Source organism: Corapipo altera, unplaced genomic scaffold (assembly GCF_003945725.1).
Source record: "Corapipo altera isolate COAL_440 unplaced genomic scaffold, ASM394572v1 113, whole genome shotgun sequence".
Lineage (NCBI taxonomy): Eukaryota > Metazoa > Chordata > Aves > Passeriformes > Pipridae > Corapipo > Corapipo altera.
This window is the reverse complement of record NW_020884895.1, coordinates 7,357,224-7,384,803: the sequence shown is the minus strand read 5'-3', so window position 1 is coordinate 7,384,803 and position 27,580 is coordinate 7,357,224. Positions and strand designations below refer to the sequence as shown.

At 40.1% G+C, this 27,580-nt stretch overlaps 1 protein-coding gene across 4 annotated transcripts in view; it reads left to right on the top strand.

The window, feature by feature from the left end:
* FNDC3B (fibronectin type III domain containing 3B) overlaps positions 1-27,580 on the top strand; it is a 190,691-nt gene that overhangs the window by 71,055 nt on the left and 92,056 nt on the right. For all 4 annotated transcript variants that reach the window (XM_027647357.1, XM_027647360.1, XM_027647359.1 and 1 more), the window contains exon 4: positions 22,575-22,651. In XM_027647357.1, the coding sequence (XP_027503158.1) occupies positions 22,575-22,651 (77 nt within the window). The remainder of the gene's footprint in view (positions 1-22,574; positions 22,652-27,580) is intronic.

The following is a 27,580-nucleotide window of genomic DNA, read 5'->3' as shown; positions in this document are numbered from 1 at the left end:
TTTGGCTCTTCTGTTGTGCTTTATCACAGAGATGACTCTGATGTCCAACAGCTTCTGCAGCCCCTGTGATCTGCCTGTCTCCTTGGATCCCGTTTTGCCGGGTTGCTTTGGAAATGTGCCTGCTGCTGCATGTGCAGGATGGTTGCAAATCACTCACTCCTGTGTCTCAGAAAAACCCGGGAAACCAACAGGAGTATTCTTAAAGAACTTTAGTATTTTTCACATGCACTGAATATTCTTGCTGAGCAAAGTAACCATCATTTACGTGGCTCTCCCAGCTGGAATAGGGATGCACACCGATAGCACTGAATGGTGCTCACCCAGTATAGACAGCTGTTGGTAACTTCTTACATTTTTATCATGCACCATTAAAAGAAATGGTGTCACCTTTTTAAAACAGCACTCTGATGGAACTTTTGCTTAACACAAAATTATCATCTTGTGCTAGCCAGAAATGGAAACCAAGATAATCTTGAACTTGGAGAAACTGCTGATCAAAGACTAATTTCCAAATTTGTTTCTGAGCTGCGCTTGTCTCCAGACATTTGAGAAGGAGGTTGGTTTCTTGGAGTGACTGGAAGTCTGAATGCCTTGCTTATTTAGTAACCACTGACCTAGTTAACGTTCCTAATACTCAAATGCAGCATATGCCTCATCTTCTGGTGTGACTTGGGTGTGCAGGCAGAGCTTTGTACCACCAGGGTGGTAGCATTTTCTTTGGAGTGAAAGAGGCCTCAATCCAGTCAACATACTTTCTTAGTTTTTTTTTTTTTTTTTTTAAATCGTTGAATCACCTAGAGCACCTCTTCTCCTGGACTTAGAGTCCTCACAGAATTCTCATGGAAATAAGTGTTGAGAAATTTAAGTTGAGGGTAATTAATGCATTATTCCACCAGGATGAGCTTGCATTGCTTGCTTTGGAAACAGTCCTAAGCACTAGAAAACTTGGTATAGAGAAATCCATCTTTATATGTGGGAGTAGTTGAACAAATGTTACTCGGATTCAGTTCAGGGTGGTTGGTTTTACACACACTTAAAAATGCCAAACTCTTAAGCCCTCTGGATCTTCTTAGCCTGGTCTCTACTCCATCTTATGAAATCTCATTTATATTGTAGTACATAACGTTTATGTTGAAGACTTTTTTTGGTCAATGCTGTTTTTGAGGACCTCCATAACCAGCAAAGTATTTCTGAGAAATGAGAAATATTTGTGTGAAACTGGTGGGGAAAAAATCCCCTTCTTTTAGTGGTTGCAGAAGTAACTCTTAGCAAAGTCCACTCCTCCCCAGTCCTTCCGACTGGTTTCTCCACCTGTTGCCTGTGCTGTGAGTGTTTCTAGTGATGCTCAGGCAGAAGAGAGTGGGCACAGCCACAGTAGGGACAGCCTTTCAGGCTCCCACTTCAGGTGTTCTGCTCTCAGCAAATTGTTCCTGGCTATCAGCTGGTTTTTGCTGAGTGCTTTTTAATCATTTGGACCCGATTTGTTATTAAAATTGGTACCTAGCAAAACGTGGCCTGTAGGATTATAAAATTATCAAAACTAATACTAATTCCTTCAACATCAATGGAGTTGTGCCTGATTTACTCCCCCATGGCCAGTCCCCAGATGGTAGAGCATGGTTCCCTAAAGCCCTGAAATTATCTGATTATAATGATTTTAATGCTGATCATGAGTAGCAGTGGTACAAAGTATCCAGCTATACTTTTGAGAGCTTAAAAAGATCTTTCTTTAATAGGCTTTCTTAGCGGCAGTCTTAAAATTTAATAAAGCAAAAACAATTTCACTGTTCAAAGATGAATGCAGGCAGGGTAACTTTTTATCTAGTGGACTTCATTAAATAACTTTGTGCTGTTTGATCATATCAACGGTGACCTGCCAGGTTTAGGAGCTCCTGCAAATGGCAGGAGTATTTAAAAACAACACTTTCAAGAGGAAAGCTGCTTTGCCCCTGCTGTTTACCCTACATCAGAGGAAAACTGATAGGTACCAGGTTAAACTTCTGAGAATGAAATGTCTCAAAGATTCTTTGAAGACTTTGCTTGGTGCTCGGGTGCGTTCCTATCTTTTTTGTATAAATAATTCACACAGTATTAGTAAGTGTTGAAACAAATTGTGGCAGAAGAAATTTCCAGGTGTTTTCTACCTGATATTCTTCACGTTCTTTTCATGCCTGGTGGGTTCATAAGAAACAGGCTGCCATGAAGTGGAGTAATTAACAGGCCATAACTCACTTAGCAGACATGAGTAGAAACCTTGTATTATGTAAACTTTCTTCATTATTATGATATACTTCATGCTGTTTGGATGTCTTTGTTTTTTTAATTCTTGTATTTTTAAGAAGCCTTTATAGATAGCACTTCCAAGGCTTATGTGCAGCGTTAAAGAGAATGGTTTTTCCTGCAGAGTTAAATCATAGAATGATTTAGGTTAGATGGATCTCCAAAGGCCATCCAGTCCATCCAGCATAAAGCCAGTCAAACAGAGCAGGTTTCTCAGGGACTTCTCCACCAGACACTTAAACACCTCCGAGGATGGAGAGTCCGCAACCTCTCTGGGCAACCTCTTCTAGCATTTGATCACCCTCATGGTGAGTGGAAAAAAAAGAAGAAAAGAATCTTTATTATATGTGTTTGCAGTTTCACGTGTTTCAGTTTGACTCTTGCCACTGTTGCCTCCCAGTGTAGTGCTGTGCACCTTGGAAAAGAGTCTGGCTCTGTCTACTCTGTATCCTCAGCAGTAATGGATTTTCCTTTAGTTACAAAAGCTATTTTCTACATCTGGACAGTAGCAGGGTTTGTAGTTAAACCCGGAACTGTATTTCCTTGAAGACCTTTCTGAAGGTGTACATCACAAATTACTAACTTGATGGTTTGAAGGAGGGGGGGGTTGGGGTGTGGGTGGTTTTCCATTCCAGTTACAGCTGATCTACTTCTGTCCATAAATATGTAACAATTCAAGAATATTTTCAAGTGGCTTCCACCTACCGGTGTTGTGCATTTTGTGTTCTCAAACTTTTACTTTGGCAAGTCAAATTCAGATATCAGTCCAGAATTGTTTGGTAGCCTGCAGATTAAATTAAGGTGTAACAACCTTGCAGAAGCGAGGGGGCATCTGCCCAGTGCCAGTTGCATTTGGTAGGTGATGGGTTCTCTGTGTTGTTCTGCCCTGTGGAGACTGGTAGTTTCTACAGTTAAAATTGGAAGGTGAATTGGAGGAAAGTTTCTAAAGCCTCCACATGCTTTTTAAGAGAACACACTGTTCTTCTAACCAGACAGTCCTGATTTATGGTTTATACCTCAAAGATGTAGACTTAAGGGTGGAGTTCAGCCCCTTGTGCCACTTGACAACACTGAAGTGGTAAAATTAATCCAAAAAACCCAGGATGGATGCTTCAATGCCTCTGTGCAAAGGGAACACTTGGACTTTTCCATTTAATGCTGTATTTCTGTCACTTTGTTATCTTTAACTCTGTACTTGCAAGATACCGTGTGCACCCTAGTGAGTCGCTCAGGTTTCTAAAGCCTGAGAATTTACATGTGTTCAGGATCTTGCTGGATCAAACTAATTGTATGTATTTATGTAAGTGATTGACAGGCTCACTTAGCGTGCTAAAATAATGAGTATCCCTCAATTTATTCAACAGGAAACCTGATATTCCTTTTCAAAAGAAGGGCAATGATGTTGTTTAAAAAAGAAATGTGATGGCATGTTATTACTTGTGGATAAGATGTTATAAGTCTGAGTCGTGAGCTTGCAACAGCTTTCATTAGATCACGTACCCTCTCGTGCCTGAATAAAGGATGTATGTGCTGTGTTGGGTTCTGTGTTGGAATTCCCCCAAATAGATTTCATCTAGTAATTTCAAACAATTTGTGGTATCTTCTTTGAATGTTGTTTTCCTATTGTTCATTGTTAAACAGCTCCTGCCTTTAAACCCTGTGCCTGTTTCGTCTCTGTAACAGATTGTCACCCATATATACCTGGCCCACACATCATTTGGTGACCATATTCCTCAGTATTCCTGTGGTAAAGGACATGGTTTCCTTCTCTACCCTCTCTCTTCTTCTGAGGAGTATTATATATTTTGGGCTTCTGAGCAGTTTTTGAAAACTGTTGCTTTTGAGGTGGGGAAGAAGATAATTGATTTTATTGTGTCCTTTTTAGCTAAGCACGTGGTTTCTAGTCTTCAAATATGAGGAACAGGCAGTGTTGAATCCTATAGTGAAGTAAGGCTTTAGGTCTAATAACTTGGTGTCTCCGTGGCCAAAAAATGATCACTTGGTATTGCCAGACCTCTATTCATTCACGTGCAACTTCTTTCTTAGCTGAAGTGCAGTAGCACTTAAATGCAGAGGATGGATAATTTAGTAGTTTGCATATGTATCTAAATGTCTGGATTTGCCCTAGAGTAAATTCTTAGCGTTCAGGTGTGTTAATCTAGGCTCAGTGCCTAACCTAATTTAACATTTGAAGAAGAGGGCAGTAAAATGGGCTGGAAAAAGATAGCAGGAAGAGAGGAACTAGGTAACCTTTCCTGTGAGGCAGGCTATTCATGTAGAATAATCTGGATTTTTCCCCCCCCCCCCCACCTTTCCCCTATTTCTGTGTAGTAGTCTGATAATAAAGGGCTTTTCCCAGAGTTATTTTCTGTTTGAGTTTAATGTCAGTGTGGAGATTAAAGATGTTTGTTTTCCATTGGTTTAGTAAGTCTAAATCCAGCCTTTGAAGTCAGGTCATTTGAGATCCTTTAGATGAAAAATCAACTCTTTATTTGGTAATCTACCCAACACCCTCAGATTTCAAGCTTAAATAAAATACTGCCTCTGCTACAAATGATGTCAGTATTGCCTGAGGTTTGTTTAAGCAGAAAGCTGAAGTCAGCTTGAACAAAACTTGGCAAAAGTGGGATGTTTTATTCATGTGGATGATTTGAATAATGTCCCAGAGTTTCCGTGCTACAATTTTTTTGCGCTTTATGTTTAAAGAGACCCCCATTCATTTAGGGGGAAGCCCTTTAGTTGGGCTTCATGTTTAGGCTTATGGTGAGTGGTGTATTATTGCAGTGTAAATACAGACTTTTTCCATACGTACAAGCTCTTGTAACATTTATGAAGCTGTGCTGAGGGCTGGAGGGCAGTACCCGAGAGATGTGGTGCTCCCATGAGCAGCCTTGGAAACTGTGAGGCAAATTAAAAAAAAAATCCCATGAATTTCAGGGTTCCCACATACCCTTTTCCTCCTGCTCCTTCTTACTTTGCATGATGCCCTTTGAAACTTCAGGGAAAGAATTGGATGAGTGTGTCAAGGAGCTCTTTAGAAGGTTATTCTTGAACTGGGGTGTATCAGGGTAGAAAACTGCTCCAGGTTCTAGCCTGTGCTTCTCCCCTCCTCAAATCCCAACAACAGATGAACCAAAAACCCACCTCCAGCTCAGCTACTAAACGCACTGGTCTCTCCGTTAGGGTTGCGGTAATGAATTCCACAAGTGCAAACCAGCAACAGTTAAGATGGAGCACACGTTGGGCAGAGAAAGCTAATTACTGTCATTGATTGCTTGGAGGCCTGGTGCCATATGTCAGAGTCTTTCTGTGTTAGAGAGACTTCTCAGCTTCCTGCGGCAGGAGCTGATGTTGTAACCATGGGTGGGGATGGAGCCCTGGCTCATTCCTGCAGGGATGCAGCGAGGTGGGGCAGAGGGAAGGCAGTACAGACATGAAGAGGCAGTTCTGCCCTTGCCCCTGCCAGAACAGGTGACAGGAGGTGTGTGGACACCTCCATGCGCCCACATGCAAGGCAGGTGTGATCCAGAGAGGCAGAAGCTCTCCATGCATTTGCAGGTCTAGGGAAGGCTCCCACCAGCTGCTGATACTGGATAAAAGCTGCAGCTGGCTGTTATTTGGCTGAGGGCGATGTTTGAGTTCTAATACCCACTGCTAACTTGCAGCCGCACCGGTGCTTTCCAGTCTGTTCGTCACTTAGTGGTTTTTGTTTGTTGCTTTCAAAACACTCAAAAAGCCATAGCATTAGGAACCAGATAAGTACCCAAAGGCAGATTTGTAATATTGTCCAAAAGTTTAAGCTACTAAAGATACACTTAAATATAATTCTGCGGTATTTCCTCCCTGTTTTTCAGCTTTTGAATATTTTTTTGGATCCCGACCTAATGCTGAGTGGAGGGAGACAGCTTTTTTCTTGTAAAGCCTATTGAATTGTGAGCGGGGCACAAAGAGGTGTTTGTTCTGGAGCCCAAACCTGATGGGCTGCGAGAGCCCTCGACAAGGGCCCGCAGTGCTCCTTGCGCCGCGTCGCAGGAATGCTGGTGTTTGCGGAGGGGATGGCTGGGCTCACTGTCCAAACAGATCCCTGCTTGCCAACTGGGAACATATTGCAGTCTCTGTGAGGCACTCCATCACGGCTTGAATAGCTCCTCTTGTGCTCAGCCTTTCTGAATGCGAGAGAGAGAGAGAAATATTCCTTTCAGCCTTCTGCGATGTCAAAAAACCTTTAGTGACCGTATGAGAGCATTGCCTTCATGCAGGGGTTCAGGAGGGGAAGGAAGTTAGGAAGAAGAGATGGGAGTTTTACCATTTGTTGCTGTATTTTTAGATTTAAACTTTTATTCACAATAAAATGTTGCTGTATCTACTATTTCTTGGACAAAAAAATTTGAAAATGCACATTTTTAACATACCATTCAGTTTATTTTGAAAAAAAATATTTGTTGTAGTTAACAAATCGATTGCAACTCTTTTCTAAGAGACTAATTTAGTGCTTGTAAAATACTTCTTTTCATCTTCTTAGCTTTCAGCTGTAGTTTGTAAGCATAGTTGTGTATTAGAAAAGTAAGGCTGGATTCCACAGCAGCATTTGCTTTAACTGATCTATTACCTGTGCAAGCTTATCTGAAGTCAAAGGATTTTATACAAGCTTAACTCTAATGCATCTGATATTCAGTTGTTAGATAACTTGATATGGTTTTGATGAATTGATCTGAAAATTAGGATACATAGTATAGTAACTTGAGGCTCTTTGGAGCACAAGCAAAATTTCACCCTTGCTCCCTTCCCTTCCCCAAGCAACATTCTCCCATTCCCGAACTATATTTATATCTAACTTAAATAAACATAGATTGTAATTCCTTTAAGTGCAGTGCTCATCTATTTTTGTTTTCAGAATGCTTCACCAGCAATTTTGCAATTCCAAAGTTAGGGAGCTTCTTACATGGAAGGAAAAGCTGATGTGAAAACTGGAAATAAAAAAAAAAGGTATTTAAAGAAAAAAAAAATTAAAACCAAATGAAAAATCCTGAGTTCTGCTCAGGACTTGACAGTGTGCACACATGACCTAAGAAATAACAAGAATGTGTTTGTTCTGGGACTTTTATGTGCAGGAGAGGGAGGAAGGACTTCAGTGTTGTCACTGTTTCTATAGTGACAGCTCATTCTCCAGGCAATATTGACATAAACTATATATAGTCAATCATTTATAGTGAGAAAACGTAAAGAAAAAAAATTAACCATGTTTGAGTGCTTATAAGCTCTTCACAGTATATTATAAATTGTATGAGGAAGTTTATTAACTCTGAGGATTGTGTAGTTTACTATACTGTGAGATGCTGATAAAATATCTGGATGTGATGCACAGTTTTCTGCAATACCTGTGAATGGCTCTGGTTAATGGATTCAGTGTTGTATCTTTAGGTATAAAATATCCAAAAGTGCGTGGTGTTAAAAAACTTTTATCTTGAAGCAGGAAAAGTTAAATCGCAGCAGCAGTTTTTACCAGATGACCCCTCATCTTTTATCATATATGTCATAGTAGTCAGAAGCCAAATTTTAAAGCAGAGTAACCTGTAAGTAAGTGCTTAGTTGTGGCCACATCCTACTAGAATCTGATTTGGATGTGACCTTTGTAGGAAGAATGGGCTGAGCTTGAAACTTGAGCCTGGAAGTTCATAAATTATCCCCACAGATCTTGTACCACCAACTAATATAGAATTAGATGGGAAGGCTCCAGGATGCCTTGCCTGGCTGTAATACCAGCTATAAAGATGGTGGCACCACAGTATTGTGCAAAGTTGTGGGTTTCTCTGGCATATAAAAACATAATATGTTTTTATTGGAGGACTCATATCCAGGGGCAGCACAGCCCAGACTGACCCCCAGAAGGGCACTGGTTCCTCTCAGTGGGCCACACGTTCACTGTAGTAGGTGCAAGAGGATCCTGAAAGTGTGTTTAGCTTGTCAGGTCTTCTGAATTCCTGGTAGCCAGTGGGAGGGATGCCATGGCAGCTACTGAATGTCAGTTGAAAGCCTGCCTAGTTCTCATCAGTGTCATTAGGCTTTTCCCATGAAATATTTTGATTCTGGCAAACTTGTGTTTTCTATAGGAAAAGCTTGGCTTGCAAGTAGCTGCTTACTGATTTGGCATAGTGATATCCTTTGTTTTGGATGAACTTTGGAAAAGTGAAAATTTTGCTATGCATCCAGTCACTGTAAATGTTTTTTCCAAATAGATCACTATAGGGCATTTTGCATCCTGCGGGATTTTGCTTAGGTGTGGCTAGAGTATTATCACAGGAGACAGATGAAAATTGTTTATGACCACAGATTTATGGGGTAAAATTTCAGTTTTTAATTGTTTCAGGATTATTACATGCATGACAGAGTCATTTTCTACTATAATTTGAATATAATGTTCAGAATTATTTCATGTATGATGAGTATATGTATATCTGTGCACAGACATATAGAAAGGAGAAAAAGAAAGGAGTTAAATCCCTAAAACATATGGTGTGGAACAATATTTCTATTACGCTGACACATCAAAGTTTTTAGAAAAGATAATTTCCCTAATGCAAACTATATTGATTTAATGTAACTCAGATGCAGGGCAAAATGCAGAGTGACAAACCACATTTTTCAGAGGATTCTTTGTTGTTTTTTGGTGTTGTTTTTTTTTTTTTTTTGCTGTGGCTCTGGATTGTTATGACTTACTGAATCTTAGGTATTGAGGGAGAGTGATTTAGTGCTCAGAGAACTGAGCATCCCTACAATTTACTTCTTTTCCTCATTCTTTCTCTTGCTGTTGATGTGGCAGTATCTGATAGTTTCTTTTCTTTGCTGTGCTCTCCTCTGAAGGGGGTATTATAGCTTACAGTGTAATGTGTGATAGGGTTTAGAGGTTCTTTAGTGCTGTTATGTGCAAGAGGTAATTTTTTGATGCTGAGCTTTCTCCTGACAAATAAATGAGGTGACTGTGGTTCTGTTGTGCCAGGCTGTTCTGCTAGCTCATGTCTGGGGTTCAGCATAAAATATTTAGTGTCTCACGTTCAGAATCTCTGACAGTGTTGTTGCCTACAAATCAAAGGTTAGCTTTCCTTCAGTGTCTGGAGTAACCTGAACATAAAAGTCAGAGTCCAGGAGTGTGAGAGAGTATGCAACAGAAGGGAGCGGAAGGAAAAGGAGGTGAGGAACTCATGGTCAAAACTTGAACTCTGCTTTTGAAAAAAAAAAAAAAAAAACACCACCATATTAGGTCTTTAGAAATGCTGCAAATAAAGACTAGAAGCTTAATGGAGAAATACATGTCCCTGTCACGAAGTATTTCTTTCTGAATGCATCATCTTTCTTGGACAGAACTCTGTTTCCAGGTCTGAAATAAAAGCAGCAGACTTAGAAGTGAGATAGAAGTTGAGTTAAACTGTTCTGAGTTTTAACATAATGAAGTGAACCTGTTAAACACTTTCAGCAAATAGAGCAGCCAGTGCATGAGGTGTGTTTCTCCTGAGTACTTTTTTCTGGTATTTCCAAATCAGTTGCTGAACATCATTGCAGTCTTAACATCAGAAAGACTTCTGGTAAATAGTGCAGTCTTTAACCAGAAAGGTTGCTGAGTTTTAATTTCTGGACTTCCAAGAAAAATAACAGTATTATTTTTTTTAATATTCTCCAGTGATACAAATTTCTCTAGATTATTTAAGCTTCTTAGCCAGACCTCATGATGTGTGCAGATTTTAGTTACTTCTTGATGGGTAACTGCATGAGCAAATAAATAGAGGGGAAAACAGTTGAGTCACGAGCCTGAGCCCCATGAGAATAGATCTGAAGCCAGCATGATGCAGTGTTACAGAAACAGGGCTTTCTTCGAGCTGTGGAGACTCTGAGTCACCAGGACAAATTGTTTTCGTTATTTTTTTAATTGTGTGCTGAGAGGGCTGATACACAAACTTGCATGACCCAGTGAGTTGTTTTGCTCCGTTAGACAAACACGGTTGGATGGACAGCAACCCTCACTCCAGGTATTCCTGTCCCTTCATCACCACTGCTGTGGATGGAAGTGCTGCCTGATCACTGAAATGGTTTAGAAATTAAAAAGTGCCATTCACTCCTTGAGTAGAAGGCAGGACAAAGCAAAAGAAGACTATGCCCGTGCATTTCTTCCTTCTTTTGATAGTGAAGCACTTTGGTTGTGGGTGCACAAGTTGCACAGTTGTATCTGCATGAAGTTTTGGGGGCATAGAAATACCATTCAAACTTCAGAGAGATTTTGAACGGAATTTATGGTTTCTTCTTACATCAAAGTTGAATACTGTTTAGGTGCATAAATGCTAGGAAGAGATTTTTTTTTTTTTTTTTATTGCTCAAAAATAATTTAAATGAAACAAGGTGGACGAGATTTGTTTTAATTGGTCGGATTGTCCCATTTCTGGAAGTGTTCAAGATTAGGCTGGATGGGACTTGGAGCAGCCTGGTGTAATGGAAGGTGTCCATGGCCATGGCAGGGGGGATGAAACTAGATGACCTTTAAAATTCCCTTCCAACCCAAACCACTCTGTGATTGATTCTGAGATTAAGTCAAGGCTACTGTGCTCCCCATTTCCGTCTGGGCACACACAGTCCTTGCACTTGCTGTCACATGCACCCTTGCAGCCACAGGGACCAAAGATATGTTTCAGAATTTTTACCTTTCAAAAATTGTATATATTTTTTAAAAATACCGCACTGCCTGTATTTTCTTAGCTGCCACTTCCCCTCCCACCCCTTTGGACTCTTCGCTTACTTTACTAACTGAGGTGTTAGATCCCAACAAAAGAGTTGGAGTAGAAATTCAAATAATTCAGAAGACACTTTTTCAACCTGAGGTTGTTAGGAGGAAATCAAGAGCATTCCTTGAATAGTTGCGAAGTGGCTAAATCCCTTCTCCCCGCACCCCACTCCCTTCTGCAAATTCCAGACCCCGCGGGTGGAGTTGTCATGGTGGGCTCTGTTGTGCCGGGGTAATCCCTCTGGGAACCTCCTTAGCCTGGGAAGGGCCCCAGCAATGGGATTATTCCAAGGCAACTGCACCCATGGAGCCTCCTGAGCAGAGGCAGCCTCCGGCAAGGCACGGCTTCTCTTCCTTGGCTGGAACAGGGACGCCAAAGACCTGGGAACCCTGAAAGAAAAACTTTTTGCTCATATGTTTGAAAACTTTTTAATAACCTCTGAAGAGTGATGGCTGGTTGAAATGCTCACTCCCAGGAGGACAGGGGGCCTTTAATCTGCAGGATGAATGTTTTGGGTAGTAAATTAGTTTCACAGTTGCTACAGCCAACAAGAAACTCCCCTTGTTGCATCTGAAAATTCAGAGTATTGCAAATGCACCACGGAGAAACTGTCCTAGATTTGTTCTTTTCGGGTTAGGAGTGATATTTTAATAATTGGAAGATTCTTGGTTAATTACACAATATTTATTTCTCATTGACAGTTAATTTATATAGAAAGGGAAGAGTCTCACTCTCCTTGCTACATCACGCTGTGTGATAGGATTTTTTTTTTATCTGGGTACATGGGGAAATAAGAATTTATGGTTTATTTTTTGAAGGATGCAATGCTGTCAGTACCCCGAGGCATGTTTTAAACACAGCTCAACTAATGTGCTCCTTGCAGTGGCTCAGCTTAGGACTATGAGAAATGAAGTGAAAACGAGGGGAGGGTGACAGGGCCCTTCAAGCAGAACCTGGTGAGTCACAGCCTTCCTCCTCACCTTTAGTGTTTATAAATGAGAGCAGGATGTGGAAAAGCAAGTTAGTGCCTTCTCTGGGACAGCCAGAGAGCTGAGAGCTGCAAGGAAGAGTCTTCTGGAGTAGAAGAGGTGAGAGGAAACCAGAGTCAGTGTAAGCAGCTTCTTGTGCCTCGCTGGGATTCGGGTGGCTCTGCAGTGGGATTTGAGCACCTTCCTTTAGGTTTGGCAAGGCTGCAAGAGTTTCAGACAACAGCAGCCAAGAGAATTGTGGCTCTGTGAATGTGAGCCATGAGAAAAGCTTGAAACATGGGGGTTTGTTTGGGCTATGGAAGGGCAGGCTCAAGGGACATGGGGCAAAGCGAAAGGGGGCAGCTGGGGGCTTCCAGAAAAGGTTGTTGGAAAGAAAGTCATAGAATGCTCCTCTCTCCACTACTGTGGGCAGAGAGTGAACAAGCAAAAATGTTAAAGGAAAGAAATGCAAGTTGGACATGTTTCCAATGCAATGGAAGGCACAAGCTGAGGATATTATGGAGCTGGAGCCACTGGAGATGCTGAAGAGGTGTCATCAGTCAGGAGAGGCTCGGGTAGAGCTGGTGTTCCAGCAGTGCCCTGTTTCAGGGAAATACTTGTCTGTTGCACTTACTGATCCAGGAGAACAATGTTGTGGTTAAGGCTTCTCTCCTTAAGATGCAACTTCTTTTTTAATTCCTAATGAGCTGCTTCAGGATGTGAGTAAAGAAAGCTCAGTTGGGAAAACCCTGGGCTCACCAGCAGCATCTCTGAGCACTGCACTGAATGTCACACTTAACATTTTTACCTTGCATTTTTTTCCAAGTTATTCTGGTGTAAGTGCAGTACTGTAATAAGACTCCCAACAGAGGGACAGAAAATAGTAAATATAGTGAAGTTTTATTTAAATACTTACTGAATATATACGTATATATGAAAAATATGTATATATTATATATTTATGAAATGTGCTTTTAGTCCAAGGAGATAGCAGTTCACCACAGCCTCACAAAATAGCCCAGCACATACCTGAGTACCAACAGTGTTCATGGTTCTCCTTCCCTGCCAACCCTCACAAATAAAGAGTGCTCGCTTGTGACAGGTGGATATTAATTGCTATGTTGTTGATGAGCACATTCAAATAGAGAATTTCAGATGATTCACTGAAGTCCGGGATCCAAACATGTCACAAACAAAACTCGTCAGCCCTGTGATGGTGATGGGTGGCACTGTGGCAGTGGTGGGGGAGGGGGAGGGTTGGGGGCTTGGTTTAGTTTTTGCTGGCTGGATGATTGTTCTCGCTGTGGGTGGACAGGTAAAGAATAGCCATCCCCTAATTGCTGCCTCGTTTGGGGCAGGCAGAAGAGAACATACTGTGTAACTTTATTGTTAGCCAGGTTTGGGTCTGTTGCTGATTGTACAGTCGCTCTGGTGTTGCCATGGGAATGCAATAATTATATTATAATTGGAGCATTTTCTTCTACTGTTGCACAAAAGTAGTGTTGTATAATTATTGCTGCCTTTGATGGATGTTGTGCTCAAAGCTGAGTGTTTAGTATTTATATAAACCTGTTGCAGAGAACAAAACTTTCTGCAAGTGGATGCCCCTTTATAAATGTGCCCAGCAGCTGACAGATGCACACACACACTCCCCAAAAAACATTGACATCACTAGATTGTGTTGAAGAGCTATCTCAAAATGGCAAAGGCAAAATAATGTTTATAGTTGAACTTCCATCCCTGTGATGTTCTCATGGCTTGTTGTTTGTCTTTCTACAAATAAATAACTTTATTGAATTCAGACAAATAATGTCTTTATGGTATGTAAATGGCAATGTTGTTAATAACCAGTGCAGAAATAAAATATTTCTCATTTCATGACATCTGTTTCCCCTAAAATTGTTCTGGTTAAAAGTTAGTGCACTGGTTCTGTAGGTCTGGTGGGAAGCTCAGCTGGAGAGTCCTTTTGCTGCTAAAAGCTTTAGCAGTGTAAAAACTTCATAAATGAGAATTATTTTTTTTTTTTGATTCTAAAGTGAAGCCTGATGCTGACAGAGAACTCCCATCGTTTCTGTGGGTCAGCAGTAGTTATTTGAGGGGTCTTCCCTGTTTCTGAATTCAGCTTTGTGATCTCCTTTTCTCTGTTGGAGCCTCCTGCAAGAGACAGGCTGCAGTTTTCTGTGCAACATCTCTCTCACCCTTCTTGGTAGTGCTGTTCTCTGTTCACCCATGGGCATTCTGGCATATTTCTGTCTTGAAACAAAAGCTTATGCAAAGGAAAAATAAGGTAGTGGGTATGAGGAAGACTTACTTTTTCCAAAATAGAGTGATTTTGTGTGTAATACTCTACAAATTTTTGACAGACTGAAGTTATATTCAGGCTTAAGTATTGCTTTATGACCTAAATCCTATTCTGGGTTTGTGTCCAGTAACGTTCCCACAAACTTCCTGTGTGACCCTGCATCAGGCATTTCATTTCTTTGTCCCACAGTTTCACTTGTGAAGCGAGGAGAATAAGAACCCCGCTCCAGCCAGATGTTCTGGGGATGGATTCGTGAGTCCTTGTGGGGTAATGTGGTGCTGGGTCACAGAAATGCTTTTGTGCTCCTGCCTCAGATGTCAGGCTGTCATCTTGGGCTATTCCTCACGAAATGAATGTCTCTCCCGTTTCAGGTTATTGTGTTGTGGCTTGTGTGCTAATGGATTAATTTCAGATGTTTTCAACGTAGTTGGTTGTTCTCTTTGTTTCCAAAGTAGTCCTAATTTATTTAACAGTATTTGCCATTCAAGTCAACTGATTTTAGACAGATGTTTGTCTCTTGTGTTTCAGTCTAGACATCTATGATTTACAATCTGTAGCCCATCTGGTGAATTGCCATGGGAATATGCTTATTTTCAATGCTTGAAGTATTGCAACATACCCTTTGCAAGTGTTTTTGCAGTAGCAACTGGTGAGCCAACCATCAGAAAAGGTTTATTTTAGCAAAAGAATCCAACTTGTTTGTTCAGATTAGGGCAGGAAAATACTCCATTTCTCTTCAAGACAACAACAACAAAAAATGTTCCACTCTAAAATGTTGCCCATAAATTGAAACTCTAGAATGATATATGGGTCTGGTTTAAAAAAGAAACCAATCCCACCTGGGAATGTTGAAGAACACCAAGAGACCTGAAGAATGCATCTTGTCCATCTCTGTTCTTTGTGGCTGAACAAATTTACTTGTCTAACCTTTTTGAAAGACTTTAGTGAGCTTTATATTGTCAGAGTTTCTTGTAACTTGTAAATTTAAACATCATCGCTGCAGAGTACAGTTGCTGGTTCTTCATCACTGGTGTAGGATAGACCTGTGCTTTAGGACTGGGTCCTTGTCCCCAGGTGCTTTCTGCTCCCCTTCCAGCCCTGTGGCAGGAGGAGAAGCTGTGGATGCACCAGGGGAAGATGTGCCAGGCTACTAAACAGCCTCTTGACCTTTTCTGGACTCTTCTCTGCTTATTAAATCAGTGGAGTGTGATGAACCCCAAAACCAGAGTGCAGGGTGGCAGGTGAGGAGTGGGACAGCTCTTTACACTCTCAGGATGACTCTCTCCAAATGCGAAACATTTCATGGTCAAAACATCAAACATTTGATGTCTGAAAAGCTATTAATTCATAGTTCTGTGGTGGATAAAAGTGAGCATTTAACCTGACTTCCTCTTGGAATTCAGTTGCAATAGTATTGTGGTAGCTCTGGACAGGGCATGTTTGGTGCAAGGGATAGTTTTTAGTTAATTTCCTGTTTTTATGGGTTACTGTATTATTTCTAGAATATGCCCCAAACCAGAATACAACATCTGCGAGACACGCACTGCAAACGCTGCTGAGTAGGAATCTTGTGGTTCTTACATTAAAGCTGTTGTTTGACTCCAGGTTGGATGTGCTCGAGCCTCCCCGCTGTGTGTAGCAGGTCAAGTAGCAAACACCGGTAAAATAAACGGCTTTCAAGAGTCTCCCGTGTAAACAGCAAAGGTGCCGTCATGTAAATAAGCCAGAAAATGCTCGGGGAGCTGTCTGCTTGATGCGTCTGGCACAGATTTCTGAGTGGCTTGATTTGATGTTTGGTTCAGTGAGTTTGTCTGCACATGTTGAAAGCATCAGTCAAACCCAGACTGGAGCCTGGCTGGTACTGTCGGGTCTGTGGCTGAAGGTCCAAGGATTGAATGTGTCATAAAGTGTATGGGATTTGCAGTTTGATGTTAATAATGATCAAGCAATGAAGCTACAAGACACCAACGTGTTTTTTATAACTTAAATCGATTTTGCATTTCATTTTTAATTACATTTACGGCAAATTAACTTGATAACCTGGGGGAGTGGGTAAAGAACTTTTACATTTGTAGTCTCTCCTAATCTAGGCCCAGGATTTAAAAAAGATGGAAAAAACCCATAAAAGGGTCATAGAAGGAGTTTCAGAAACACATTTTAACTACATCAAAAGTGCTTCAGTCTCCTCTGTCAAACGTGTTTGCATCTACAGAATTGGCTGTGTTCAGTGGCTAAGCCATGCAGGTGCCAGAGTCTTCAGGCTGATTTTTTTTCTTTCTTTTGGACATTTCATTTGCATTTAAGCAGTCATCTGTTGCAGGATCCAGGATCATTTGACACGGAGCAGTTTCTTTTAAACTTGAGGGGTTAGGTAATGTTTTTTGTACTCTTAAAAGGTGAAATAATTACTTCATACAGCTAAACTGTGTTGTGAATAGAAAATAACCAGTTAAGGTGCCAGGCAGTGTGAATGGATTTGTGGCAGGCATCCTTTTATTCACATCTCTGTATGGATAAGCAGTATAGAACTGTGTGCTGCCGTTTTTCAGGCATGAGCTGGTGCCATGGTGAAGACCAAGTGCTGGACACTTTCCTTACCATTTATCAAAGCACAGGGTTATTGATAACATTATTTTAACTCCTTCCACTGTCGTGCCATTGCCATGTTGAATGCAGCATGAGTGGAATTTCTTTGTCATTCCAGACTTCTCCAAAGGTATTTTTAAAGCTGTCATTTTATCCCCTCAAGCACTAAGTGTTGCCAAAGCTGCTCCTTCTTTTCGCTCTAATGTGGAGCTGCTTTAATATACAAATTTACACTCATTGAAGGACAAAGTATTTGGATCTTGATCAGCAGCAGATTTAAGACCCTGTGTCCTAGGAACTTCAGTAGACACCTGGGAGTTGACTCTTCCTCTGCCTTGTGCTGTACGTGAGCAGAGTTAAGTCAGTGAATGAATTAGCTCTTGTCTAGGAGAGAGTGCACCTAAAAATTGTGGTGATGTTTGTATGTGAAAGCTCATCACGTCCTACTTTAAAGGTTTTTACAAAGTGGTCTGACACACTTGTGTTTGCTTGTGCTAACCAGCACTTTTAGGCTGTGGCTGAAAGGTTGGGAAAAAAGCTCACCACAGCTCTGCTGCAAAGGAGAGATGAATGGAAGCATCCAAGATTTTTTTTTTTGTTTTCCTTGTCATCACCTTGTTTGGTCCGTAAACTACTTTGAGAATAACCAAGTGGAGGGAGAAGACACGTGTTCCTGACAGAGAGAGCCTGTTTGTGCTTGTTTCATTGAGGAAATTGTTCCGGAACAGCTGCTCATCCATGTGAAAATGCAAACCCTTGGGTCCCAGCCAAGGTCAGCAAGCCCTGGGTCATTTGTTTTAGCAAAGCAGGCCAATTTGCCCTTTAATTATCTCTCCTTTTTGTTCGGTCACACCTCTTGCTCCATAGATTCACTTCCTGATAAGTGCCCCGTGTGAAAGATGTTATATCAGTTTTGCTGTGAATCAGGGGGAGGCAGAATATTTTTTCATGGGTTACTTATAGCTGTTAAGCTTTATAAAATATAATGCACTTATTGCCTTGGATTTAATTTTCCACTTAACTAGTTCAGTAGGTTCTTGTTATCAAAACATTCAGGATTCTTAAATTTCAAAGTAAAAGTGCAAAATCACTAAATTTCGTATTCTTTCTCTGCTAGTGCAGGTATTGTGGTGTGAAATGGTAAGTTGGTACATGTTTGCTGGAAACAGAGCTGAGAAAGTCCTGAAGTTGTGGGAGTTTTCAGTAACTGCTCTCAGAATGGGAACTTTATAACAAAGTCTGGTCTGATTTGCTTTTAGTATGCAAAGCAGTCACTAGAAATGTCGAGTAAAACATGCCCGTGTGGTGGGGCTGAGTGAGCAGAACATTTTACAGGGGACATAATTTAGTAATGGAGAGAAAAAAAACAAAGCTCTGTAAGCACTAAGGAAAATAGTGTAGTAAAATGACTTTTTTGCACTATAGTGTTATGTGGAAAGAAAGAAATAGGAAATATGTGTTGCTATAGCTGCAGGAACTGAAATACCAGATTTTGGCTTCTGAAATTTAAGGAAAAAAACTGATTTAAGTGATCTTTAATGCATGCATAAAAGGTCACTTGGGAACAAGAGAAAAGCATACTTATTCCAAAACTGGTTTTATACAAAAATTTTGGAAGTGTCATGGATTGCGACCAAGGCTATAATTAGCCTTGAAAACCTGGGGCCAGAAGTTTCTCAATTATGTTGTGACATTATTCCTGAAGGAATAAAAAAGGCCAGAAGAACTGTCAACCTCTGTGTGACAGAAACATCCTCTTGCAGGGAAAGAGGGAGACGGAGGTGGAAGGGAATTCTGCTTTGATGTGCGGCTTCACCCAATAAACCATGGCACAAGAAAGAGTAGAATGGTTGTTGTCATTTTCATTAGACTGAGCGTGTAAGTGTTTTTTAAAAAGGCAATAGATTTGCCGAATCCTTTTGGTTACCTGAAATGGTTAAAATAATCAGCTTCCATGCGGTCAGAGGAGTGACAGAGCAGCACAAAAGGCAGAGCATGTGGCTTGGAAGATGAGGACAGGCTCTAACTGGGGTGTCAAGCTGTTAATTATCTCTGCCACAATAAAAGACTGAGTGGCTTCTTTTACTGTCTGTTAATTATTAACGTGTTAGAAATAGGAAAACTTTGTGCTCTGCCATCTGGGCACTAGTGGAGTCTCTCACCTGCCTGACTACATGAACTGCAGTGCCTTCAGCCTGGTGGCTCCTTTGCTTTTCCCCTTTTTTCAGAGGAGCGGGAATCGTTTCCTTGCACCTGCGCTTTAGATGGAGCCAACCCCAGCATTCTGGGGCAGCCCTCCAGGAGCTGATGGAGATGTGCTGGATTCACAGTGAGGGACCTCGAGGTGGAATTTGGTCTCTGGCTTTGTCAGCAGAGGTGGCCAAGCTCTGCTGGCTCAGTTTCGTTAGGCACTCAGGAGACAGCCTCTGCTTGCTAACAGGTTTGAAAAGTGTTAGAGCGAGCTCATTTTGGTGTGCAGCATCTGTGTTAGAATGGATGGACTTTTTCTCATTAAAAGTAAATTTTATATTGAACCACGAGCTTCAATTAAAACTTGAAAAGTTCTGATTCCCAAGAGTACGCATTATTTATATCCGTCCTGTGAGTACAAGCAACTGAGGAACATCCTTCTTTAAATTTCTGCTTTTTAACAGTTCAAAATGATTTGAAATAACCAAAAATACTGAAAACACCCCCCCAAAACAAACAAACAAACAAAACAAACCCAAAAAACAAAACCTCAAAAACCCAAACAAAAGGTATTGCTTTCTTTTAGTATTAATTAGAGAATTGTTTCACTATAAGAAGAGTCTTTAATAATTGCTGGGACTCATCATGCTGTGGAGGTTGGGGTCTGTATTTCACTTGCTACTGCTTGAAGTTGTTTTGATACCCTTGATGAGAGGAATGCATTAATGTATGCTAAAGTCATTTGGCTAACCCTGAAATCAAAGCACTGGAAACAAAATCTAGCTGCAAATCACCAGGCTGTCAGTCTTCTAAGACCTGTTACCCAAATGACTTTAACAGTTTGTGGGTCATGCACAAGGTTAAGACTCATCTTGCACGGTGCACGTTTTGATGATAAAACACAATATTATTTCTTTTTATTGGAGTGGAAGTGTTACAGTCAACAGTATCGGTGTGGGAGTTTGATTTCTTCCTGCAAGTAGATCACTAGTCCATATGAGCAGCTGGCACAGGCTTTGGAAGGACAGATATGAAGCACTCTGAGCAAAGTGCTTCTTATTTGTTGTGCAGTCTTATTTGCTCTGTATGTAGAAACTCCAAAACTGTTCCATTTTTAAGTTTGTTTCCAAGTCAGAGTAGCTATTTTCGAGAAAGATTGGCTGAGGTCAATACAACTATAACTAGGCAGTGTTTTGGAGAGGGAGTGAAGCAGGTTATACATTAAAGTTTCATTCTATTAACCAATGTTTATGTGTAACACTTAAATTATTGTCTACTTAAATGGTGAACTCAGGATTTTTTTATTCTATAGTGACTTTTTTTTCTTGCAGTTTTTCAGGTTTGAGAAATCACTGACAAGGAATGAGTCAATAACTGTTAACTATTCATTTTACCTAGTCTCAGGCATGTTCTTTCCTGAAGAACTGAACAACTCTTGATAATCCGGTGTGGATTAAATCCCAAAAAAAGTGTCACTGTGTGTTCACCAGTATTGGCCATTACATATAGATGTACAGTTATCTATAGCTATACTGTCCAACTTACTGTGGAGTGAAACTTGGCAGTGTGTACAGACCAAAGTAGATTCTTAGAGAAATAAAAAACTATATTCCTCCAAAGAAATTTACGGGAATGTTTTTTTTATAAGGAAAACACATTTATTCAAATTATATTTCTGTAAAATTCCTTCTGAACCAGTTGTCACTTCATATTTTTGATGGATTTAAATAGAGCCATTTAGATGGCAGCTCCTTCCCAATAATTGCTTACTGCTCAGGCTGAAGTTTTTTCCATTGACACTAAAATTGTTGGCTGTCTGGGGAGACAAATAGTGTTGAAAGGGCTATAGAGTAGAGGGGCAACCCATATGAGCTGAATAATAAGAAGTAATAACTTCTTTCCCCTTGCTGGGCCTGTAGTATAGGTAAAGTTCCCCACTTATTTAAGTATAGAGAAGAATTAAGTGCAGCAGACCATGCACCCAAACTATTTAAACTCCGGAGTTTCCATGCGCTTTATACACTTGATGATGAATTACCATATTTCACATCTAGATGCGAGTAGTAAAATCTGTAGGTGCTGATTAGACTATAAATAACTGGATAGTGAAAACAAAACAGGATCAGAGGAGATAAAAATAACTCAGATGGACTCCTGTGTGTAACTTGGGTTTTGAGAGGTGGGATGTTCTGCTGATTGAACCATGAGGAGCCTGAGGAGTATAAAAATGCAGATGGAGAGGGAATGACTGTGCTAATTTAATGTGGACTGGTTTTGCTAATATCAGGCAACAGACTGTGACTCACTTTGTTGTTGGGGGTTTCATTAGATTTGTCTAAATTTTAGGAGCAGTCACTCCTACAGGCCATTAGGTACCATCTGTGCCTGAAGTCCTTCATGTGTTTTAGTGTTCAGCTTCCTTCCCTAGAACGTGATATGGTTTGGAGATGTGAGATGGCTTCTCCATCAGAGAATGTGATGAAGTTACCTCTTGTGTTGTTAGTCAAAGCTAAAATTCAATTTGCAGTGACGAGGAGCAGAGTCTTGCTGAGCTCTTCTCAAGAGTTTGGTCATGGGGTCAAATGGGCTAATTAACAGGTTAATGTCAGATTTTAATATGTAATAAGGAAGGAATGAAAATAATTTTTTTTTCAAAGTAGTAAACTCTGATTGCAAACATCTGTCTGATGTTTGGGGGGGTTCATTTTACTGACAACTCTGTGTGATGTTCCCGATGTTAATGGGTGAATCAATGAGCAGTTGAGAGAACTATTTCCATTTTATCTAGACACTTTTTCTTTTAGCTGTGAGGCTCTGCTTGCAAAAACCCAGTGGTTATGGCACTTGCTCTGTTGTACTTGCACGCAGTGCTTCAAAATGGAACTTGCATGTTCAGGGCTGGATTTCAGAGTGGAAACCATAAGCTTCTTGCTTGTATAACCACATTCCAAGGTTAGTCTGAATAGCTGAGATAATGAATTTGGTCTTTGTGCATTCTTAAATAGATAGATAGTTTTTCACATATGTGTTTTTTTTTTTTTTTTTTTTTTTTTGCTACAATTGGACGCTTTCCTTGGGAGCTGCCTAATTCCAGGCTGCACAGTTTCTGCTTTGTTCCCTGCTCCTGTGCCTTCGACAAGAATAACTTAACCAGATTTCAATATAGGAATTGTGGGCTGCTAAAGGACATATTGTGTTACTGCTTAATGCTGTATAAGTTGATCAGTGGGTAATATAAGGTCTATGTTTTAGCTGTTTTATGATGAAAATATTATTTCAGCAGAATATATGGTAAAGTCATTGAACAATGATCTTATTCTCAGAATGATGGCACAAGGCATTTTCTATATACCAGAAATTAGTGGAACTGCTCATTTTGTTATTGCAGGCTTCAAAAATAAAGCTATTTTTAGTCTTTTTGAGCAATTATGCTATTTTTTTACTGAAAAAACTGATATATTATTACTCTCTTTCTGTCAGGACCAGCAGAGGTTCCCATGATGTCACCCAATGGATCCATTCCCCCTATTCATGTGCCTCCTGGTTATATCTCACAGGTATGTCTCTGATGCATATAAAAACAATAGCACTGATCCAGATTGAGAAGTATACTTGGCTGAAGTTTAATTTAGATTGTTAATGAAAATGGTAGTACACATTTTGACTCCTCTTTACTGACAGTACACACACATTTGCACAAGTAACCATGTGTGTGCACCTTCACACACTGGTATGTGTAATAGATTTGGGTTTTTTAGCACTATAGCAAAAGCTCTGTACACAGATTGAGCCCATATGTGCAACTTTCCTCCTTTGTGAGAGGGGGAGAGAACTCCACGTTGTTAGATGACACCTTAAGTTCTTCCTAGTGGAAGTGAGAGAAGGAACCACTCTAGCTATAAAATATGCTGTTGATCCTCAGTATTTTCTTAGTAGAAATCTTGCAGCATACTAAAATCTGGGGGTTTTGGTGTGTTTTCAAGAATAAATGTGATTTAATTATTTATTTATAGAAAAATGGAAAAAGCTTTTCACAGAGCTGTTGGGTTTTGGAATTCTTGGACACCTATTGCTCTTCTGTGTAAATAACCACTTCAGATTACCAGATTGTTTCTGTTCCTTCCATCTTCTGCAAAGCTTAGCCTCTTTCTGAGGTAAGGAAGAAAAAAAGAAGAAGAGATTGATATATGGCAGAACAGCTGTGAACAATACAATAAATCCAGTAATTTCACCATTTTTGTTGAGATGTGGACTGAAAGCTTCATTAAAAATGTACAAATTATTTAAAATATCCTTGATGAATAGCATAAGGACTTTTGATACATATATTTTGGCATCTTGTTAAGCAGAAGATAAATGATGTCCTGGAATCTCTTCCCCTCCCCAGGAAACATGTGAGCTTGTGTAATTCTGAAAAATTGTAGATGGCGTCATACTTAAATCCCACAAAATACTGCAATCACTCTGTGGTATTTTAACTTCTGAACAGAGTGAAAACATGCTTCAAGTACGGAGGAAGTTGTTTGCCAGCCTAGGAGAGAAGGCAGCACCACAGGGTGGTCCTGCTCCTCCCAAGGGGAGTGGTTGGGGTACATTTTGACAGCATTTGCTGTTTAATACTCCTCATGGGCTCACCTAATTTAATAAACTGAGCCATATCATGCAGAGGTTTTCCTAAAGATTTATTCTTCTTTTGAAATAACTTCTAACACCTTTCTAATATGAAAATGTTTATACCCCTCTGCCTCTGTGCTCAGATAAATGGTTGGGGATAATTGGAATGCCTTCCAAACCAGAGGGATGAAAGTCTTCCAGCTGTATCTCTGTCTGAGCCCAGTTGCTCTGTAATGCTTTTTGTGGGGCACCATAATAATTCCACTAAAGAAACCTTTAAGTAGTTTCTTAGCCAGAAAAAAAACCCAACCAAAAACCCTCTTATGAAGCAATTTTTCCAAGGAGCTGGAAATATGTTGTAAACTTTTAGGGGAAAACTGTATTTGGTGCTTTTCAGCAGCAGAATGTGTTTTGCTGTGTGGTGAGCAAGCCTCTTGCCTTTCAGGCCTCCATATGAAATAGTAGTTGAAAGTCTGTAGTAATGAAATTAGTACTTCATTGTAGTAAATGTCTCTGCCTTATTTGCTCTTGCTTTTGTCTCTTGCCTCACAGTTTAAAATACTGTTTTATGATAAACAGAGAGAACACAAACTTAAAATGGCAGGGGAAAAACCATAAAGCAAATTAATGCACTCTGAGGTACCAATCGAAATACATTTGATTTTTGGTTTGATTTGTCCCCAAAGTGTACATCTAAGAGTCAGACAGAACACAATACCCCTGTGGAGAAATAACAATGCCTATTAAAAAAAGGGATATAATCTTTTACCATTTTGTTATGCCAAGCCTGTTGGACCTGTGATTGTTAGCCCTAAATATTACTTGAGTTATCAAATGACTGCAACCCTGGGTTAACGTGGTTCTTCGTTGCCTCTCCAGTACTGGGAGAATGACCAGAGAAAAGTTGGCAAGAGGATGTGTGTGCCCTGCAAGTACAAACATAGTTACACTCTGTTTCTAGACTTCAAGGACCATATTAAGAGTTGTGACTAAAAGCTGGGTTTGTTGACGTTAGGGAGATGTTCCCAATGACGAGGTTTAGCCAGGGTGGGAAAAATTCCAGGAAAAAAATAGAAGACAGGCACATACCACCAGTTCAAATCTGTCACGTTATGGTTTTGCTTTCAAAGACCTGCATGCATGCAGCCACGATTTTGCATTTCCTTTTCAACAGACAAACCTCTGTGCACCTCTGGCAGATAGGAACTATCAGACCAGAGTTCACGTCCCTGCAATTCTTTGCGGACTAAGGGTTAGTTAAATATAGGCACGAGAAGTTCCTTGTTGTGCTCTTGGTAGATAGTATTGCTGGTGTAAAAGGTGGTTGTGAAAGGTGACATGGTAGAGGAATCTATGTTAAATGCTGCCATGTCAACAGTTTTGGCTTCAACTGCTGAATGTTGAAGGAGCAACTCCTATGACTTGTCAGGAGCCAGACACAGGCTGTTAATGCCCATTCCAGTTCTGAACTGTTTCCCTGTTGCACATGCTGGGAGCCCACTCTGCTGGAAACTTCTTGTCATCATGGTCTGTGGCCTGATGCCTTCTCTGGCTCCCAGGGTGCTCAAGCTCCCTGGCGTCAGCATATTTTGAAGATTAAAGGTCATGATTTGGGTGCTAAGCTGTTACATTTGGTGACATCCTCATGGGTTGTTGTTTCTGCTTTTCACCGTGTACATTTAGGAGAAGGAAAGGAGGATTTGGAGCATTCTAATAAGGAGAACTAGAAAAATGGAAATATCAAAAAGCACAATCATGAACTTTTTCATTTAATGCTGTTGGCTAAGGACTGCTCTCTCAAATAAATCTGGAGTAATTCCACTGGAGTTTGAGGAGTAACTTACATGTAGTTGGATATGAAAATCTGGCTTAAAATTCCACTTCTGATTTTATTTACAGATATTTTAATATGTAGTGTCTGCCACAGATATTTCAAGACTAAAGGACTAATTTACTGGTTGGAGCATGAGATGCACATAGAGTTGAAAAACCTCCTTTGGTCAGGAGGCAATTTTGGTGTTGTATAGTCTGACCTGTGCAATTTGAGCCCCTGTCCTGTGGTTCAATATCCCTGCATCAAGAACATGGCATTTGACAGAACTACAACATAATTTCCAGGTAGAGGAATGTCTTTAAATGACATCTAAAATGGTAGAAATTCTCACACATCCTCGAAAATCAGGATTTTAGTCTTGAGTACATCCTCTACCCTAAGGGAGATGTTCTCCTGCAAAAGCATGTTTGACCAGAATCAGCTTTTAGTCACAAACTCCTTGTTTTTGTGTGGTTTACTGCTCACAGACCTTTTCTGGTTTTTTTATAGACTGCAGTCAGTCAAGACATCCTTTAACAGGAGGACCCTCATTAAAGCTTTGAACCCAAGGAAGGTTGTGCAGTTATCATATGGAGCAAGCCATAAAGTTATTATCTTTTTAAGTTGATGAGCATTGGTCCTGAAGAACCGTATCACTGTAGATTTAAAATACCCCAAACATGCTTGCCAACATTCTAGATCTTCATCTGTGTATTTTCCAGGTTGAAGGTATAGATTTAATATGGTGTTTGATTTAATACTGATGGATGCTAAAGATAGTGATGCAAACTTGCCAGAACTGGCGTGAACTTGGATTGGCATCCTTGTGAAATTAAGTGAATAAATAAAATGTTGACATCCAAGTTCCTTGTGGATGAGCTCATTCTGTACTGTTTTCTGGTACAGATTGATTTATGAATGAAGTTTCAAATTAATTTATGAAATTCCTGAAGTATTGGTTGTGGTCCACCCAGTGGTAATGCTCCAGATGTCCTTGCTGAATCTAGCACACTGAATTTAAGTGACATAAGGGTTGTTCGGGTTTTTTTGAAAGCAAGTGGAAATTACTTGCATATTCCCATGTTAAACCCATTCAGTAAGTGTGTGTTACAGAATGAGAGTGGTTGTATTTCTTTAACTGGATCTCACAAAATATAGATACAGTTTACCTGTGCACAGTTAGCATGCCTGTCTTTTTCCTGGGAATGTAATATTAAATTTCAATAGTGAAAGATGAAACATCATGGAATAGTGATGTACTTTGAATACACGAATTATCTGTAGTTACTACAGTGATATCTTCACCGGAAAAAAAAAATGACATTTAAAATGGCATTCTCAAAATGTGGCAACCAATGGGGGAGGCAATTTTATTGTGTGTGAGTAATGTTAACCCAGACTGCCCTGAAAGATCATCATCTACCTCACGTAGCAATTAAGCTCCCTAAAATATGGGAAAAAAAACCCACACAGAACTTTACTATAATAGTATTGTTATTGAGGTGGCATGCCAGTTGCACCAGCAAGCACAAAAAGTACCAGCAAAAGACAATTTACCTAGTAACTGCTTGAAAAGAATGCAAAATAGTGAAAGTTTATATCTTGGTGCCAGATGACCAGAGTTATTTGTTTTCTGTAAATATAAACTGCTAAAATTAGTAATAGCAATTTTAATATTCCAGTTGCATCTAGAGACCTCAGCAGGGATTAGGATTTCATTGCTTCTTGGCACTGAAGTAGAGACAGTTTAGCAGTGTGTTTCCTGATGAATTTATGATCTTTGTGACAAACAGCTTTAAGCAGATACAAGGAATTGCAGATTTCTTCTTTAAATAGCAAAGTTTAACCTCTCTGCTAAGTTATGTTATTTTCGTTACTGGATCAAAACTGATTTTCTCTATCTTTGATGAATTGAGAGACTGTTGTCTTCCAGAATGGCACTATCACAATCTACTCACTGCAGGTTTTACAAATCAAGGGCTATCTACAGTCCTTGTAGCTACCTAATGTGTATAGTGCATAATAAATCAGATTACCAATTTTATGATTTGTTAAGGGC